At 38.0% G+C, this 19,181-nt stretch overlaps 1 protein-coding gene across 1 annotated transcript in view; it reads left to right on the top strand.

Annotated features, from left to right (window-relative positions):
• Window positions 1-19,181, top strand: part of LOC145994728 (non-lysosomal glucosylceramidase) — a 101,228-nt gene that overhangs the window by 31,751 nt on the left and 50,296 nt on the right. Inside the window, exons 5-6 of the mRNA XM_083130932.1 lie at window positions 112-232; window positions 17,439-17,557. Coding sequence (XP_082987058.1) covers window positions 112-232; window positions 17,439-17,557 — 240 coding nt within the window. The remainder of the gene's footprint in view (window positions 1-111; window positions 233-17,438; window positions 17,558-19,181) is intronic.

The following is a 19,181-nucleotide window of genomic DNA, read 5'->3' as shown; positions in this document are numbered from 1 at the left end:
GTAACATCAAACTGTGTTCTAGTAACACCAAACTCTAATTAACTCTGTTAATGAAATGGTAAATGTGTCTGAAGTCATTGTTTCATTAATGTATAAATTTTATTCCATTAGGATTCTAGTCTTCCTGTTGCTGTTTTTAAGTGGACCATTGAAAATAATTCAGCAGATGTTAAACATGTGAGCATTACCTTTGTTTTCCAAAGTGGAACAGGCAGAAAGAAGAACAGATCAGGTAACTTTATTATTATTATTATTTTTTTTTTTACAAAATTGATGCAAAGACAATTACAGGACAATCTTATGTCTGTCATCATGCATACAATGTTGATTGTTTCATGTTCATTTGTATTTGAAATCCACTTGTTGATATGCATTAACAAACAATTGACCTGTTATGTAAATTTGAGACATGGTGCAGATTGGTTACTTCATGTTTCTATGTACTGATACAGACATAATGGATAATTCATAAAATTATTAGGGCTGAGCCGATATCGTTGTATTGGTATTGGCCGATACCAGTGGTATTGGCATCGGTAAGCATCGGTTGAATTTTTCTACCGATACCACAAATTTTCAGTGGCTAGAAGAGCAGGTAAAAGTAACAGCTTGTCTCAACATTTGTCCCTTTTAAAAGTTCATTCACTCTTCCTTGTGACAGACTGGAAGATCAGCACAAGAAGTTCAATAGATTTTTGTAGAAACAGTGGATCATAAACCTTCACCCTCCTGGGAAGCAGATACAAGATCAAAGGCATGGGTAAGTGAAAGCTGAACCCAAACATGACCATGAAGGCATGTAACTGCTTAGTTAACGCTGTGGAAATGAAATAAAACATTCATTGCTCCAGGGGTTAGGTAGGTGGATGTTTTTAAACCACACGCCGTGCTAATGCCGGGTCAGGTGGTTGCGGAGTTCTTGCAAAAGAGGGATGAAGGTCGCTGTGAAATTATCTTTGTTTTATTTACGTTCAAGCAGAAAGTCGATTCAGCAATTCCTTGTACTCTTCCCTTCTATGTAAGACTTTCATTGTCACTGCTGGTATCAGCCAATCAAGGGTTATTTATTTTGGTCGAGATTAGATCGGCTTTGAATGACGGTACTAAAGAAGTTTAAGTTTTTAAGTCCACTCTATGCACAGATAGGCTAATCGGGACTGGAATCACTATATGCCTCCACCGGGGATCGAACAGGATGTTACCACTATGCCATCGGGGAGGCCCCTCTAAAGATTTATGCACACCACTCCTTACAATAATGTACACTTCTGTTCACAAAAAGTGGCACACTCATTTGAGTTGAAGTCCAGTGGCAGGAAGTACAGCCGAAGTAAGTGTTCGGAAAGCAGCAGTGTTGCTTACTATCAATCAATTTAACCATATGCAGGGAATTTTGTGTCTCTCAGACTCAAAGAAAAGGGCTAACAAAAAGATTGCAACGTAAATATGAATTAACTGGATTTTCCACTTTACAATCAAAGTTTTGTATGTTTAATATTCCTGAAATTTATTTTTAAAAGAAACTCTTTTTTTTATGTTCGTGACAAAGTAGTTATCACAATTCGTTACAATGCGAGGCCCCAAGTTCGAATTTGGCCTGAGCTTGCGTGTATTTCATAGTCGCGAGTAGCTGAAAATGGAAGAAAAGCAACACTAAATAATGAAAAGGAAAAAATGCAATAAGAATAAGTGAGACAGAAATAGTGCTGTTGCAATTCCTGAAAATGAATGCAAAAAAAAATATTTCGGAAATATTGTTATCCTATTCCAGGAGAAGGCTTGAAGAATAAATAAACCCCTTCCCCATACACTTTGGCAAACAGAATCGCAAAGTTGGCACTGAATATGCGATGGGAAAAATAATAGAAATCCTAAAAGAAGAAGAGGTTATGTTACAGCCAGGGGGAAACATGAGAGGAGGTACCCCCTCCCCCCCACATCAGTCATCTAGGCTATTGAAAATAAGTCAGTGGTTGTCCTCCCATTTAACATTAACAGTAAATGGAACTTTTGTGAAATAAAAATTGTTGGGCTTTACTTGTTTTACACGTGCACGTTGGTTTCGTAATGGAGCACAAAAATAGAATTGTGACTCTTGTAAAATTCTTACCGAATGAATGAATGTCTCCGTAGATTCCAGAATAAGGACTCTTCGTTTTAAAATAAATAGTTTAAAATAAAATGTGCCGTTGGTTAATGAGATTCGTCGCCACATAGCAGAATCCGCTATATTAACGGAAACAGGAGAATGGTTATCCTTTTAGGTTGCAAACACTAACCTTCCACAAAAGCACGATTTCCCAAAGTCTTCATTAATTTTCTTGCACAAGCTTCACTTGTATTTTGTCAGCAATGTGTACAGCATATGAACCCTATCTGATGAAGTGTATTTCTTTCAAATTTATGTAATTAGCGAGAAGCGACATCAAAATTTCGAGCTGGACAGGAAAAGATGCAATTCTATGGATAAATTACTCGAATAGCTTGGTTTGTTCACCGTGGCTTGTGGCCATGTCGGTTAAAGGCCAGCTTTGTAAGCTGAAATCCTAGGTTCAAGTCCCCGTGTCTCCAACATATTTTTTCTTACCAAATGGGTGCTACATAATGTATTCTATTCTCGTCACACCAATTGCAGCCTGAAACTTTGTTGTTGTTTGCGTGCCAATAAGAAAATATGTATTCAAACAACTACTCGTTCAGAGAACGTGACTGTTACTCGAGACTACTTGAAATTGAGATTTCCTAGTTGCTGTGAAGCCTCGATATTTAAAACAAGTGCTAAAATTGAAAATTGTTGTGTGATAAAACACACCGTTAATATTCTGAAAAGGAAAACCACTGAAATTAAATGAGTAAGTTTTGTGGAACATCAGCAGATGTATTTTAAGATGTTCCGTCATTCATGTGTCACTCTCCTAGTTTTATACATAGATAGATATTTACAAGTTACCCACTCAATGAATGCTCGCACCTTAAGAGTAATTTTCATATGGCACTTAGAATAGAGCTGTAAAATATGTATTTTGGATGATTAGCTGTTTGAGTTATTTCATAGTGCACGAGTAAGTGTTTGGATCAACCCTCTCTTCTAAATCTGAAATTTTGTAAACGTCAAGGAATATCATTTCATCTGGTTGCAGGAGTTATTACTAAGAATAAAAAAAAAAAAACCTACTTTTAACTAAAATTATCGACCAAAATTGCTTTCTAGCAGTGTTTGTATAAAAGGAAAGTACTATTTTCGGGGACTATATAATTCATAAACGTGATGGAAAGTTTGCCTCTCTCTTTATCTAGAAATGTGGATTATTTGATTTTTATGTTGTTGGAAAATGATTAATTTAATTTATTTTTGTTTGGAGAGTTAATTTTATAGTTCTCTAGCTTAATCGTGAGCTAAATTAGACATAAGAGAGAGACTTTTGTATGTTGTGTTGTAAATTAGTCCCCTTGTAATAGAGTGGCTCTAGGTTCGGTAGTAGGTTGCAGGCACAAAGTGGTTCAGTTCTCACTTGCAACTGTGAGTCCCGTCCAGAGTATAATTGAAGTGTGAGTGTGACGTATCCACAGACTTTTGACACGTTTTGAAAAAATCAATTTGCCACGTTCCCCTGTAAAAATTAAGAGATATTTGAAATAAATGTATAATTTTTCCTTCTCTATGTAACCTCTAAAAGTGCAGAAATACAGGTTTCCCGTTAGCACCATATGTTTTTACATCTGAATGTTTGCTATTGAATTGAACGTTCGCGGTTTTCGAAATTACATATTATACATCGATAGCCAAAATAAACCGAAATATCAAAATCTATTTTCGAATCTTACTACACTTCACTGTTTACTGCGTAAATAAAAAGAAGAAAAAAATTCTGATCCTGACAGGGTTCAAACTCGCCACCCTTGCAGTTTGTTAATTTATACCAAAGCAAAATGAATTGTTTCTGCTTCTCAGTCGCAGAGAAGAAACAGCTGGATTGACAGGTTCACGTGACTGCGTCACTGGTGCTTACCTTACTTGAACACCATGAATACTTGACCTTGGCAGTCTAAAGTAGCTCCCGCGAAAGCCTACAGAGAGGAGGAAGCTTTTATTCAGATAGTTCATAACAAGGAAACAAACATTCCATGGAATGTAACGTCGAATTTACTTAAAACCAATTCCTATGATAAGTTACCCCAGACGTTACTTGCGTAGTATAATGTGAATGGAAACGACATATTTGTCCCTTTCATCTCTGTATGCTGCAATGGTTGTATTGCTTTTAATATTAGATTGCAGTCCGGATTCAACTGTTTCGCTCAAATTGCACCTTGAAAGCTGAAGTATAATATAAGAAGAATAATTCAACCAGCTAATTATCTAAAATACATATTTTACAGCTCTATTCTAAGTGCTATATGAGTGATGTTTAGGTAAATAATTGTAGTTACTGATTAATTCTGTTTGTTTCTGATAATAACATCTATAATCTGCACACATTACAATTTGGACCAGGCTTTCTTTCTTTCCTATCTGAAAATTACTCTTAAGGTGCGAGCATTCATCGAGTGGGTCACTTGAAAATATCTATCTATGTATAAAACTAGGAGAGTGACACATGAATGACGGAACATCTTAAAATACATCTGCTGATGTTCCTCAAAACTTACTCACTTAATTTCAGTGGTTTCTTTTTCAGAATATTAACGGTGTGTTTTATCACACAACAATTTTCAATTTTTGCCCTTGTTTTTAAATACCGAGGCTTAGCAGCAACTAAAAAATCTCAATTTCAAGTAGTCTCGAGTAACAGTCATGTTCTCTGAATGAGTAGTCGTTTGAATACATATTTTCTTACTGGCATGCAAACAATAACAAAGTTTCAGGCTGCAATTGGTGTGATGAGAATAAACTACATTATGTAGCATCCATTTGGTAAGAAAAAATATTTTGGAGACACGGGGATTCGAACCTAGGATTTCAACTTACAAAGCTGACCTTTTACCGACATGGCCACAAGCCACGGTGAACAAACCAAGCTATTCGAGTAATTTATCCATAGAATTGCATCTTTTCCTGTCCAGCTCGAAATTTTGATGGCGCTTCTCACTAATTACATTAATTTGAAAGCAATACGCTTCATCAGATGCTGTACACATTGCTGACAAAATACAAGTGAAGCTTGTGCAAGAAAATTAATGAAGACTTTGGGAGATGTCGTGCTTTTGTGGAAGGTTAGTGTTTGCAACCTAAAATGATAACCGTTCTCCTGTTTCCGTCAATATAGCGGATTCTGCTATGTGACGACGAATCTCATTAACCAACGGCACATTTTATTTTAAACTATTTATTTTAAAACGAAGAGTCCTTATTCTGGAATCTACGGAGACATTCATTCATTCGGTAAGAATTTTACAAGAGTCACAATTCTATTTTTGTGCTCCATTACGAAACCAACGTGCACATGTAAAACAAGTAAAGCTCAACAATTTTTATTTTTCAAAAATTCCATTTACTGTTAAAGTTAAATGAGAGAACAACCATTGACTTATTTTTAATAGCCTGGATGACTTAAGGTTGGGGGGGGGGGGGGGGTACCTCCTCTCAAGTGCCCCATGGATGTAACATAACCTCTTTGATATGATCCACATTTTTATGTGACGTCACCAGTAGAAGATATGTCACTAATGTATTTATTTTTGTAAAAGAAAGCGTAATTTCTTTGTTATTATATGTAATAATACACCTTGTTTGTAATGTATATCTTTTGTTTATTGTTTATTGTACTTTATGCTACATTATGGGTAATTTAATGTATCTTTGTTTGCAAGAGTGCACTTTACGAATTTGTATTTCTAAAGATGTATAGATGTCAGTTTTGTTGATAGTATCCTTTTGTAGATAGTGAGTGATTCATCTGTACTTTAATCTGTGTTCTCGAAAATAGTATAAAAGCGAGGATGTCGTGTAAGAAATCATCACACTTTTTCGCCACGGATGGACGAAGCTTTTAAACTTAAAAAGAACTCCTCGGTGTTGTGCATACATCTTGGTATGGTAGTTCGGGGCGCAAGCTAGGCCTATGTGAACATAGGTACGCCGATAGCCATGCATTGATGATATGCACAATACTGCAACCATTCTACGTCAAATAATAAAGTTAGCCTAAAGATTAATTTGGAAATAAAAGGCTAAAGAGCAAATATTGGCTCAGTTATCATTGCATATCTCTTGGTGTGGTAGTTCGGGACGCAAGCTAGGTCTATGTGATCATAGGCTTGCCGATAGCCACGCATTGAGTTTTATGCGTTTTAATTGAGTCAATTCATCGACAAAGCGAAATCTTCGCCTTCGTCTCAAGTATAGTTGCATTATAATTGCAATAAATAAAGAATAAAACTTTTCAGTTTATACATACGGCAGTAATGTGGTTTTATTTCTCTGTGCTGTGAATATTGTCTTTGCCTAACACTATCCCTGTACCTGAGAGGAGTCTGTGTACTTCACCGAGTCTCATCGTTCACCACTGAGTATTATTAAGTTAATATTAATAGTATAATAATACGACGCGTCTGAAGTAATTGTGCTTTAGAACGTATCAAGTGGCAGCTCAACGTGTGGGCCCGATTTTGTAGTGTACAAGGGCAAGACAATTGTTTAAAGTTGAGATTGATTGTGCAAGAGCACTAAACTTTTATATTTGTAGAAAAGCACAGAACTACTTCGTTCGAAATGGAAAGAAAACATTTGCTTAGCGCAAATAAAAATCTTGCTTCAAATTCAGAGTTTAATGTTCCCGATTGTTGTCGGAACATTGATAAAGATAAAACCACATTTGTGTGCAAGAAATGTACAAAGCTTCTACATTATGAATGTTGTGGCTTAGATGTTCGATCTGAAAGCCACGAAGCTACCGATTTCGTTTGTAAAGAATGTGAATCATTGTCTACAACCATTACATCTGATCCATTAAATATGTTTGAAGCTTTAAAAACCATGATTGAAGGAATTAGCAAGCAGCAAGTTGAAAGTATGGAAACATTACAGGCTGATATTAGCAAACAGTCTGAAACACTGCAGGCTGATATTAAACAGCAAGCTGATTCCATTACCTGCTTGAAAGCTGATATCTGCAAACAGTCTGAAACATTGCAGGCTAATATGTGTAAACAGTCTGAAGCACTGAAAGCTGATATCTGCAAACAGTCTGAAACATTGAAGGCTGATATCTGTAGACAATCTGACATATTGAAGGAAGATATCCTCAGAGAATGTGCGTTGCTAAAGGATGATATCGGTAAGCAGCACGATGAATCTATGAAAGCTTTAAGAGCTGAAATAGGCGAGATGGCCTGTGAAATACAACAACTAAAGTCTGAGAACGAGAATACTAGGGCCCGATTCTCTGAAGAAATTCGGCAGGCTAGAGAGATGGACTTTGATGAGTTCCGGCGTAGCTTGGCAGCCGATGTTAATAAAGCCACGGAAAGTGTTCGCATCGATGTAGAGGATATTAATTCGAGATTCACTGAGGAGTGCAATAAGATTATTGAAAAACAGCTGACGATGGAACAGATATTGGCCGAGGCCGAGACTGACAAAATACAGTTCCGGGCTGAGGTCCAAGAAAATATTAGTCAGATTTCAGTAATTGTGTCTCAAAGAAGCAAGGACGTTGAGGAAATAAAAACTCAAGTAGAACAACTTACGAATCAGTTAGAGACCATGCACGTTACCTGCCAAACGGAAACAGAAACTGGATCTCGAACAGCTGGTCATCCGTCTGCAGTTGCTGAGAGTGCAGCGTTGCCAACCATGAACATTGAACTAAATGAAGCGATGGACAGAGCCGGTGGAGAGAGAACTAGAGAAGACAAGCAAGTCTGTCGCCCACGAGTTACTGCTGATTCAAGAGCTAATGAAGTGGCATCTGCTGTTCCACCTACCTTTAGTCTTTCGGGCGATGACAGAGGTTACAGAGAGCGTGAATCTCGCAGGGCCCGGCACAGTCTTTATGAAGAAAGGACAAAGAGAAAACGTCTAGAAAGGAAGAAAGATCGCAGTTCCTCCTCTTCCAGCACCAGCTCTGACTCTCAGTATCAAGCAAAAATCAGGAAGCGAACACGAAGGCATGGAAATTCAAGGAGCGGGCCAGATGAGTCGCCGCCAACAACTCAGCGATCAGCAATGACTGGAACTCCAAGGATGGCAGACCTTAATTCCTTGTCGAAGTTCAAGGGAGGCCTGGAAGCCCAGAATGCTGAGCAATACTTAAAAGAACTTAATATCAATTTTGATTTAATGCAGATTCCATACGAATACTGATTGGAAATTATTCCTCGGCTTTTCAAGGGCCAGACTGAGCATTGGTTTCGAGCAAACCAGTTAGAGTTCAAGTCCTATTCTGATTTCTGCCGTCGTTTTCGCAAACAATATGCTTCAGAAGAGGCCAAAGAGAGGCAGCTGACAGCAGTGAGATCTCGCCGATACTTAAAGCAGTCCGGTATGAGCATGGAGGAATATGCCTGGTCTATTTACTCAGCCTACCGCAATCTGTCTGCCCATTACATAGAACCTGAGATTGTGAATTTAATCATCTCCCAGCTTCCATATAGAGCTCGCAGTCTGAGTCTAGCTAATTCTCCTCAAACTGTACGGCAGCTAGCCGACTTTCTGAAAAGGTTCGAGGTGCTTGAAGAGCAGGACAGTTGGAAGCCTGTGTGGAATAGGGAAGGTGCAGGCCAGGGAAATGCTCCCAGACAAAATAGAATTGGAAACCAACAACCCAGAGTCAGACAAGTTATGCAGAACCAGAGGAATGGATATTCCAATTACAACAGACAACGTAATCCTCCTAGAAGGGATGGCAGGAACAACTACGCACGTGGGCCGCGTCGTTCCAGATCTGATCCACAAGACCATTCCCGTGACTCTTCACGTAACGCCTCTGAACCCAGTAATTTCAGAGGGACGGCGCCTCCGTTTGAACCTTCTGCTTCACGTTTGACAAACGAGCAACGTCAAAGCGTCGACATAACCAGAGACTTTTGTTGGGCACCATTGACTAGTGCTAATCCGAATGGTATGCAGTCGGATTTAGCCAGTCGCCCAACGTGAATTCTTCGTTCCCAATCACAGTTGGGCTAAAATCTTGGACTTCTCTGGGAACCGATGACAGCGTTATAAATAGTGAAGATAATCATCTTTTTGTTGTGCTGACTCTCAATGAGGGAGAACAAAGTTTAGATAGAACACTACAACAGGCAGTTAGAAAGGAAAATTTACCCAGGGCTCCGTTAATTAAAGCAACTGTAACCGGCGTCGATTTTATTTGTGTTCTGGACACTGGCAGCGAATGTAATCTCATGAGCTACGCCAGTTGGAAGAAGATTAAAGAGAAGCTGCCATCATTGCAGTTACAAACATGTCCAGATGTTAGGCTGACTGATTTCACTGGGAGAAACAAAACTAGAGTTGTAGGATGTAGACAAGTATATCTGGAGATTGCTGGAAGAAATTTATTGGAGGACATGTTTGTCTTGAAGGGTCTCGAAGCTGACTTTATTTTGGGCTACCCGTTCCTCAGGAAATATGAAGCAGGAATTGACCTACAGCGCGAGAAGTTATCCCTCACCGTAGACGGAGTTCCGGTAGAGCAGGACCTCGTGAATAATGGATCTTCAAAAGGGACATATGTAAGAAATGTCCGTGAAGATTCCCATGTCGATCAGTGGACGGCGAGTCCTGACGACATTCTGCAGAAGGTCAATGCGAATGAGATTTTATGCGAAAGGGGTAGAAGCCAATTGAAAGAAGTCTTATTGAAGCATAGAGATGTATTTTCCGAGAGACCAGGTACTATTAAAAACTTCCAGTTTGAGATTGAACTCACCACCACAGAACCTGTGTATCGATCTCCATATCCCTTACCTATAGCAAAAAGGAAACTCCTGGAGGAAGAATTAGAAAAGTGGAGACAATGGGGTGTTATAATTCCTTGTAATTCCCCTTACTTGAACCCTTTAATTGTAGTCAACAAGCCTGACAGTACAGTACGCCCATGCATTGACTTCAGAAATTTGAATAAAATTGTACGTGTTCCACGAAATTCAGTTGAGCCCATTTCGGATGCCTTACAAAAATTTAAAGGTGCTCGTTATTTTACAAATCTGGATCTGGCTTCTGGATATTTACAGATCCCTGTAAAAACTGACTGCCAACCATGTACTGCCTTCTCCTATAAAGGACGTCAGTGGATGTTTGCTCGAATGCCTTTTGGTATCTCTAGTGCTGTGTCAATTTTCATAGCTGCCATGCATGCTGTATTTGGTCCTGAAACAGAAGAGTATCTAACTCAATATATGGATGACTTGCTGATTTTCGACAAAGAACTCTCCAAGCATCTCGAACATCTGGACGAAGTGTTGCAGCGACTCCAAGAAGTGGGGATGACTGTAAAGCTGCGAAAATGTGAATTTGTCAAAAAGGAAATTACCTACTTGGGTCACATTGTTTCTGGAGATGCTATCAAAATCCAACCAGACAAAAATTCAGCCGTTAAATTATTTCCTAAACCTAAAACTAGAAAGGATGTTCGGAAATTTCTTGGCCTCGCCAACTGGAGGCGGAAGTTCATTGAAAATTTTGCAGCTAAATCTGAACCGCTCACCAAGCTGTTAGGTAAAAATCAACGTTGGATTTGGCGAGACGAGGAAGAACAAAGTTTCCAGCTACTGAAGAATGAACTTGTAAGAGATGCTGAATTAGCACAGCCTGATTTTCAACAGGAATTCTGTATCCAATGCGATGCTTCTGGGAAAGGATTGAGTAGTATTCTTTTCCAAATGGATGGTGAAGAGAGGAAGGTCATTCAGTATGCAAGCCGAAAACTGAAGGAGAACGAACGCCATTACTCCATCCATGAGTTAGAATGTTTGGCCATAATCTTTGGAGTTGAGAAGTATGCTGTTTATTTGAAAGGTAGGCCTTTCACTATCTACAGTGATCATAAAGGGTTGGTATGGTTACAAGACGCCCGTAACTGGAACAGTCGTTTGACTCGCTGGTCTCTAAAACTCTAACAGTACCAGTATAAAATAGTATACGTCTCTGGTCGCCAAAACGATCTGGCAGATATTTTATCTCGGTATCCTGCTGATGATATACCCCAGATTCATCCTGAAAATAGCCAGCAGACATTCAGAATAAACTACCTGTGGGCCGAAAGAGGAGAAATAGATGACGTCGACAAGTGGAGAGAGGCACAATCTGAAGATGAATTCTGCAAAAATTTACTCCAATCTCTAAATTCTCAGGAACCTAACCTCAGATTGCATCGTTCCTATCGCATTCAAGAAGGAATTTTATTTAAGAGAGGATCAGACAATCAGTCCCTTTGGAAATTGTGTGTTCCGGTGGTAATGAAGCAACCTCTCTTGAAAGTAATTCATGATGAAGCTGGACATTTTGGAGTATCCAAGACATTGAAGCGACTTGCAGTACGATACTTCTGGAAAGGCATGAAGGATGACGTGATACAGTGCATCCGAGATTGTGAAATTTGTGCCCAGAGTAAACCAGACAAATTAGGGATACTCAAGGATTGATTGATTGATTGATTTAGTTTATTTTACTTCGCGTTTTGTGCCTCTTGGCTAATTTGCGAAGATGGGGATGAGTGATGAAATGATGAAATTGATGAATGGACATTCACAAACAACCAAGCCCGACCGGGATTCGAACCCGGGACCCTTGGCATCGCAGCGCGATGTGCTAACCACTCGGCCACAGGGTCGGGCGGGGGGGATACTCAAGGAGACCCTTCATATCAGTCCCAAGCAACCTCATGAGATGCTTTCTCTGGACTTGATTGGGAAGCTTCCTCGGTCTAATGGATACCAGTACATCTTGAGCCTTATTGATGTGGGTACACGTTTTGTCTCCGCATATGCTTTACGGACTGCCAGCACAACAGAAATTATAAACACGCTTCAGAGAGGATATTTTGCTCACTATCCAAACGTTATGTTTACCCTGAGCGACAGAGGAGCTCAGTTTACCTCTAAGCAGTGGAAGGAATTTACCAAAAGCCGTGGTATCCATCATGTTTGCACAACAGCTTACAATCCAAAGGGGAACATGGTAGAACGAGCAAATCAAGAGATAGTCAGATTACTTCGTTTATTTTGTTATCGAGAACATCAGACTTGGTCGCGATACATATCAAAAGTTGTTTGGTTAATTAATTATTCTATTTCTGAAACAACTGGATATTCACCTGCTGAACTATTCTTCAATCATCCTGTACCCAGAGAGATCCTAACACATTTCAATTGGCCCGAACGGGAAGAAGCCCAACCGGATTGGAAGTCCAAATTATTCTTAGCCCAAGTCAGGGAAAAGAAGCTGTCGAAGAATTTAAAACAGAAGGGAAACGCCAAGACAGTGACAGTTGGAGACTTCGTGATGGTTAAAAACCATTCCTTAAGCTCGTCACTAGATAGGACCATTCAAAAGTTATTTATGTTGTGGATAGGACCTTATCTAGTGGACAAAGTGGAAAATAATGTTGTGACATTGCTAATTCCAAGGACTAAAGAATTATATGATAAGGTTAACTTGGATAACCGAAAACTGGTGCGTTTTTCGGAGGATAAAAAGAAAGAATTTGTACTTTAAAACTAAGTTTCCTCCAGGTAGATAACTTCCTTCCTGAAACTTAGTTTCCAAAAGGAAGGGGCAGATGATATGATCCACATTTTTATGTGACGTCACCAGTAGAAGATATGTCACTAATGTATTTATTTTTGTAAAAGAAAGCGTAATTTCTTTGTTATTATATGTAATAATACACCTTGTTTGTAATGTATATCTTTTGTTTATTGTTTATTGTACTTTATGCTACATTATGGGTAATTTAATGTATCTTTGTTTGCAAGAGTGCACTATACGAATTTGTATTTCTAAAGATGTATAGATGTCAGTTTTGTTGATAGTATCCTTTTGTAGATAGTGAGTGATTCATCTGTACTTTAATCTGTGTTCTCGAAAATAGTATAAAAGCGAGGATGTCGTGTAAGAAATCATCACACTTTTTCCCCACGGATGGACGAAGCTTTTAGACTTAAAAAGAACTCCTCGGTGTTGTGCATACATCTTGGTATGGTAGTTCGGGGCGCAAGCTAGGCCTATGTGAACATAGGTACGCCGATAGCCATGCATTGATGATATGCACAATACTGCAACCATTCTACGTCAAATAATAAAGTTAGCCTAAAGATTAATTTGGAAATAAAAGGCTAAAGAGCAAATATTGACTCAGTTATCATTGCATATCTCTTGGTGTGGTAGTTCGGGGCGCAAGCTAGGTCTATGTGATCATAGGCTTGCCGATAGCCACGCATTGAGTTTTATGCGTTTTAATTGAGTCAATTCATCGACAAAGCGAAATCTTCGCCTTGCATTATATAGTTGCATTATAATTGCAATAAATAAAGAATAAAACTTTTCAGTTTATACATACGGCAGTAATGTGGTTTTATTTCTCTGTGCTGTGAATATTGTCTTTGCCTAACACTATCCCTGTACCTGAGAGGAGTCTGTGTACTTCACCGAGTCTCATCGTTCACCGCTGAGTATTATTAAGTTAATATTAATAGTATAATAATACGACGCGTCTGAAGTAATTGTGCTTTAGAACGTATCATCTTTTTCTTTTAAGATTTCTATTATTTTTCCCATTGCATATTCAGTGCCAACTTTGCGATTCTGTTTGCCAAAGTGTATGGAGAAGGGATTTATTTATTCTTCAAGCCTTCTCCTGGACTAGGATAACAATATTTCCAATTTTTTTTTTGCATTCATTTTCAGGAATTGCAACAGCACTATTTCTCTCTCGCTTATTCTTATTGCGTTTTTCCTTTTCATAATTTAGTGTTGCTTTTCTTCCATTTTCGGCTACTCGCGACGATGAAGAACATCCAAGCTCAGGCCAAATTAAATTCGAACCCCGGGCCCTCGCGTTCTAACGAATTGTGATAACTACTTCGTCACGAACATAAAAAAAGAGTTTCCTTTAAAAATAAATTTCGGGAATATTTCACATTTACATAACTTTGATTGTAAACGTGGAAAATCCAGTTAATATTTACGCTGCAATCTTTCCGTTAGCCCTTTTCTTTGAGTCTGAGAGAGACAAAATTCCCTGCATATGGTTAAATTGATTGATAGTAAGCAACACTGCTGCTTTCCGAACATTTACTTCGGCTGTCCTTCCGGCCACGAAGCTGGACTTCAACTCAAATGAGTGTGCCATTTTTTGTGAACAGAAGTGTACATGAAGTATTAATCAAGAACTTTACTTTTCATGAATTGGATTTAACATCATTTTTTGTTATTCAATAAATATTCAATTTTTTACTTTTTTGGCATTAATATTATTGCCAGGACAGTTGTTTCTACACAAATTTTAGTGGTCTTAACTACACATAAGCTGGGAGGAGACAACGAATACATGCTTTATATGTCTATTCTTAAGCATGTTTTTACCTATTCATGTAGTAATACCACTAACAATAATAATATTTTTATCAAAGAAACAAAGAACAAAATAAGTTTTAATGTTATCTTTCCTCCATTTCTTAGTCTGTGTTTTACAACATTACTCCCTACGCATTGCAGTAATTAAGTACCAGTTAATTAATTTACATATTATTACAAATATATCAAAATTTTATATTAACATATTAAATAGAAACACTTTTATTATTATATTTCTGAGACACTTGGCCTGGACCGGCTCCGCAAATTATATTTCTAGATACGTGCCTGGTGATGTGACGAGTTAGTATGACTTGGTAACTAGCCTTTGTTATTTTATACTGGAATTATACAAGTATCGGCATCAGTATCGGTAGGAATCGGTCATGGTATCGGTTTCGGTATCGGCAAATGGCGGTATCTGCTCAGCTCTAAAAATTATTGATTAGTTTACTCATTTGATATTTCCATTGATAATCTGTAATTAAATGTATATTTTTGATATTTTGTTATTTAAAAGCAATTTATGTGTCTAGGTTTTGGATGATTTATTTTGTAGTTCCATGTATGGTGAGAAAGGTACGTAAATCATTCAGTTTCTTCAATGAGTACTTTTCATTATATATCAGTTAAGTAGAATATCTGGTCTTGGTATTAGTAAGTTTTATGTTAGTACTTTATCGATATCAGTAGTTTTCATATTGACCCATCCCTATTAAATACAGTATACATGCATGTACAAATACAGTGCATTCAGTTTGGCTCGGGGCTGAGATAGTGCATGACTGCAGAACGGCAAGGCATGGTGCAGGTGACGGCATATTCATCCCGTAATGTCCAGCCAATTTTGACGTACATATCTTTAGCAAGCAGACAGTACTTAAATTGCATAACGAGTACTAGCCTGTGCTATAAGAATTGTTCAAAGTTGTGGTCAACTGCATTCACACATTCCCGGCATCTTTTGATGTGGGTTTTGCTATCATCCAAAGGTGGTGAAATACTTCCCTGAATACATGACCTGTCTGAATGGAGTACTGTTGTTGGGAAGCTACATTGCCAAACAGCCAGCAGTGTTGCCACATTGCTGTATTACTGCATATACAAAATCTAACTATACTCTGGAAACACTGCACAACTGAATGCAAACTGGTCAATGTTGAGGGGATCTGAAACAGCAAAGGATGGTGTGATATACTGGAATGCAACATGCCAGACTGTCTGCAGTATTGCCATATACAGGGTGGCTTAAAAAGTCACTTAACACCCTCGGTACAAGGCCACTGCAGCACGCAACATGGAAATGATGATGACCAATCGTTGACAGGCCAAGGGGGAACCACATTGACGCCACCCGCACGCTCGGTGGCCATCTTGATGTCCGCCATCTTGAATTCAACTTCAGAATTTTAATTGGGAAGAGGGTGATATGTTATATCAAATCAGGCTAGAATTTCACGAGAAATGCAATGGTGAAGGTTTTTTTGACGTATCTTTAATCAGTAAAAAGTTGTGACTGAATTCTTGTACCAATTTGCTCCTTTTCAAGGTGTTAGAAAAATGCCTTAAAATTTGTTTAGTGCATCGGTAATACATCGAGATCAAAGTGACGTCTAGGGAGAGAAGTTCGCATGCTATTGCACATGATTTTAATCGGATACATCCACGAAGAGCTGCACATTATGAATGGTTGTCACGAACAATTTACAGTGTGATGCTTCCATTGAATTAAAAGTCCTTCACAGTGACAAGGCTAATGTTTATGTTCATAAGGAAGTTCATAAACAGAATGTTCGATGCTTTTTATCTGATAACCCATTTTCGACAGATCAAAGCTGAATGGTTAGTGGTGGTAAGTTAATGGTGTGGCATGCTGTGTGGAACACAATTGGTTAGTCAATTTTCCATCAACGGAACCTTAAATGCTTAGGGCTACTTGGATTTGTTAAATAAACAGTTTTTTTCATCCTTGCTTATGGAAGAAGGTACTTTTTACAGATTTTTGTTCAATAGGGAGGAACACCAGAACACTATGGGAACGTTGTGAAGCAGTTTCTGTCCAAAGTTAGTTAACAGATGACAAGGGTCGCATATTCTGTTTATGAACTTCCTTATGAACATAAACATTAGCCTTGTCACTGTGAAGGACTTTTAATTCAATGGAAGCGTCACACTGTAAATTGTTCGTGACAACCATTCATAATGCGCAGCTCTTCGTAGATGTATCCGATTAAAATCGTGTGCAATGGCATGCGAACTTCTCTCCCTAGACGTCACTTTGATCTCGATGCGTTACCGATGCACTAAACAAATTTTAAGGCATTTTTCTAACACCTCAAAAAGGAGCAAATTGGTACAAGAATTCAGTCATAACTTTTTACTGGTTAAAGATACGTCGAAAAAACCTTCACCATTGCATTTCTCGTGAAATTCTAGCCTGATTTGATATATCATATAACCCCCTTCCCATTTAAAATTCTGAAGTTGAATTCAAGATGGCGTACATTAAGATGGCTGCCGACCGTGCAGGTGGCGTCAATGTGGTTCCCCCTTGGCCTGATAACGATTGGTCATCACTATTTCCATGTTGCGCGCTGCAGTGGCCTTGTACCGAGGTTGTTAAGTGACTTTTTGAACCACCCTGTATATTAGAGTTAAGCTGGGTCGCTTGAATGTGCCCCCTCTCCCCAACCCCCCTCTGTTACGCCAAAACGAGAGCCAATGTAACTTTTTTTTAAAGTCATTTCCATGTTCAGCATCCTCAGATTAATAAAGAATGGGTACTTTCATTTCTGTAATAAAATGTGTGTGTAGAACAGTGTTATTGGAAATAATTGTGCATTAATTCCAGATAAGAAATTTATTTTAGTTTTATTACTGACAGGTTCAGATAATATAATATGAGTTCCAATTTTTAAAGGTGGATTTTCAAATGAGGCTTTTGAAAAGACAGACAGTGGAGTGACTGTGTCAGGAACGTTGATTCACCAAACTATTAGTGGAATGGAATGCACATATGGTATTGCTGGAAGAGTTAAGGTATGCATTGCTGTTAAATAATATAAATGTACAAAATGGAATAAATTTGTATAAATTGCTTTTGCCATTTTGATTTAAAAATGATATTGCTTTCAGCTGAGTAATTCTGAGCAAATGCAAGTATGTTCAAACCCTTTACTTTTCTCATCAATTACTGCAAGAGGGCTGATATCATGCAAGGAATAAACAGGAAACAAGATAATACAATCCTTTGTTACTTTTGTCAAAAAATACACTTTTGTTACAAAAAGTGATTGGCAACAGTTGTCAGATTGGCTTAGCAGCTGCAAGCTTGATGCTTGGTGTGGCTTCACATTCACCAGTGTGCTGCTGTTTGTGTTTGTGTGACAGTAAATAATGATGACTGCTAGAAAGTGGTAGTTGTTCATACCAACATGTAAATGGAAAAGTGGGAGAAAATCATCACTTCACAATTAGTGTGCCATGGATTTTCTAGAAATTTTACAGATACCGTTGTTCCGAAATCGACACATACATCGATCGGAAACTGTGTGCATGATGTTAACAACATGTGTAACCTCCTTGCAAGCACTTGGTTACTAATCCACCAAACCAACCTGCAATTGCACCATAATTTCCACATCTCAATTTTTATACACTGCAGCTTTCCATTGCTATTGGTTACAAGTAGACATTTGAAGTGTATTTTTATGTATACCAACAATACATGTAGTAGGTAGGAAGTATGATATATTTTTCTTATTTATCTGTATAGTCAGGATAAACTTTTCTTTCAAGCCAGCAACAGAAATTTGAACTCAAGTTCATCTTTCTCAAAGCTCAACATTCAAAAATGTTCAACAGTAAACATTAAACTTCATTAGAACCTACCATACACTTTAAGCATTATTAATAATAAATAATATAACTGATTAGTTTTTACTTACTTTTAACATGGACGTCCGCAGGATATTTTCCAGGGAGATGCAAGGTATATTTTTTGGGGGGGTGGGGGGTAACGGCACATTTTCCCCAATAATAATGTTCTTCCCTCAAAAAACATTGCTTATATTTGAATTTTTCATGTTCGTGCAATAATTTACACACATTATTGTGGCAGAAATGAAGTTATATGTGTGAAATATATATTTTTTGGTTGACTTTCATTTTCCAGGGGGACATCCCCTCCCTTCCCCCCTTCTGGACACCCATTACTTTTACTAGTGATTCTGACACATATTTTGGTCAATCCATACGGAATGATTCACCACTGGTTGCTTGCTTAAAAGGAGGAAAGTCATATATTGTTGTAACTCCTATGCAAGGGTACTTGAAAACAGGCATTATTTTTCTAAACTTGACTGTGTTCTAAAATCGTGGCCATTTTTGTTTCATGACTTCCAGCATTTTTTTGCCTTTGCGGACAGTTGTAATAATTATGATAACTCAGCTAAGAAAAATGATAGAAAGTTGAGTAAAAAACATTGTTTTTCAGTACATTTCAAGCTACATTTTATGTTCTGTCTTTTTTCACCTTCCGTAATGCAAATGGCTAAAATTCAGGGCCAAAAGTGATATTGACATTTGAACAAGAAACAAGTTTTAGTAGAAAATATTTGAGCTCTGTTACTGGTTTCCTCTTTTTAATTTTTTTTTAAAAATA

This window comes from Lepisma saccharinum, chromosome 11, assembly GCF_977018435.1.
Source record: "Lepisma saccharinum chromosome 11, izLepSacc3.1, whole genome shotgun sequence".
Taxonomy (NCBI): domain Eukaryota; kingdom Metazoa; phylum Arthropoda; class Insecta; order Zygentoma; family Lepismatidae; genus Lepisma; species Lepisma saccharinum.
Note: the sequence above shows the minus strand (reverse complement) of the source record. Positions and strands in the feature narration are given on the sequence as shown.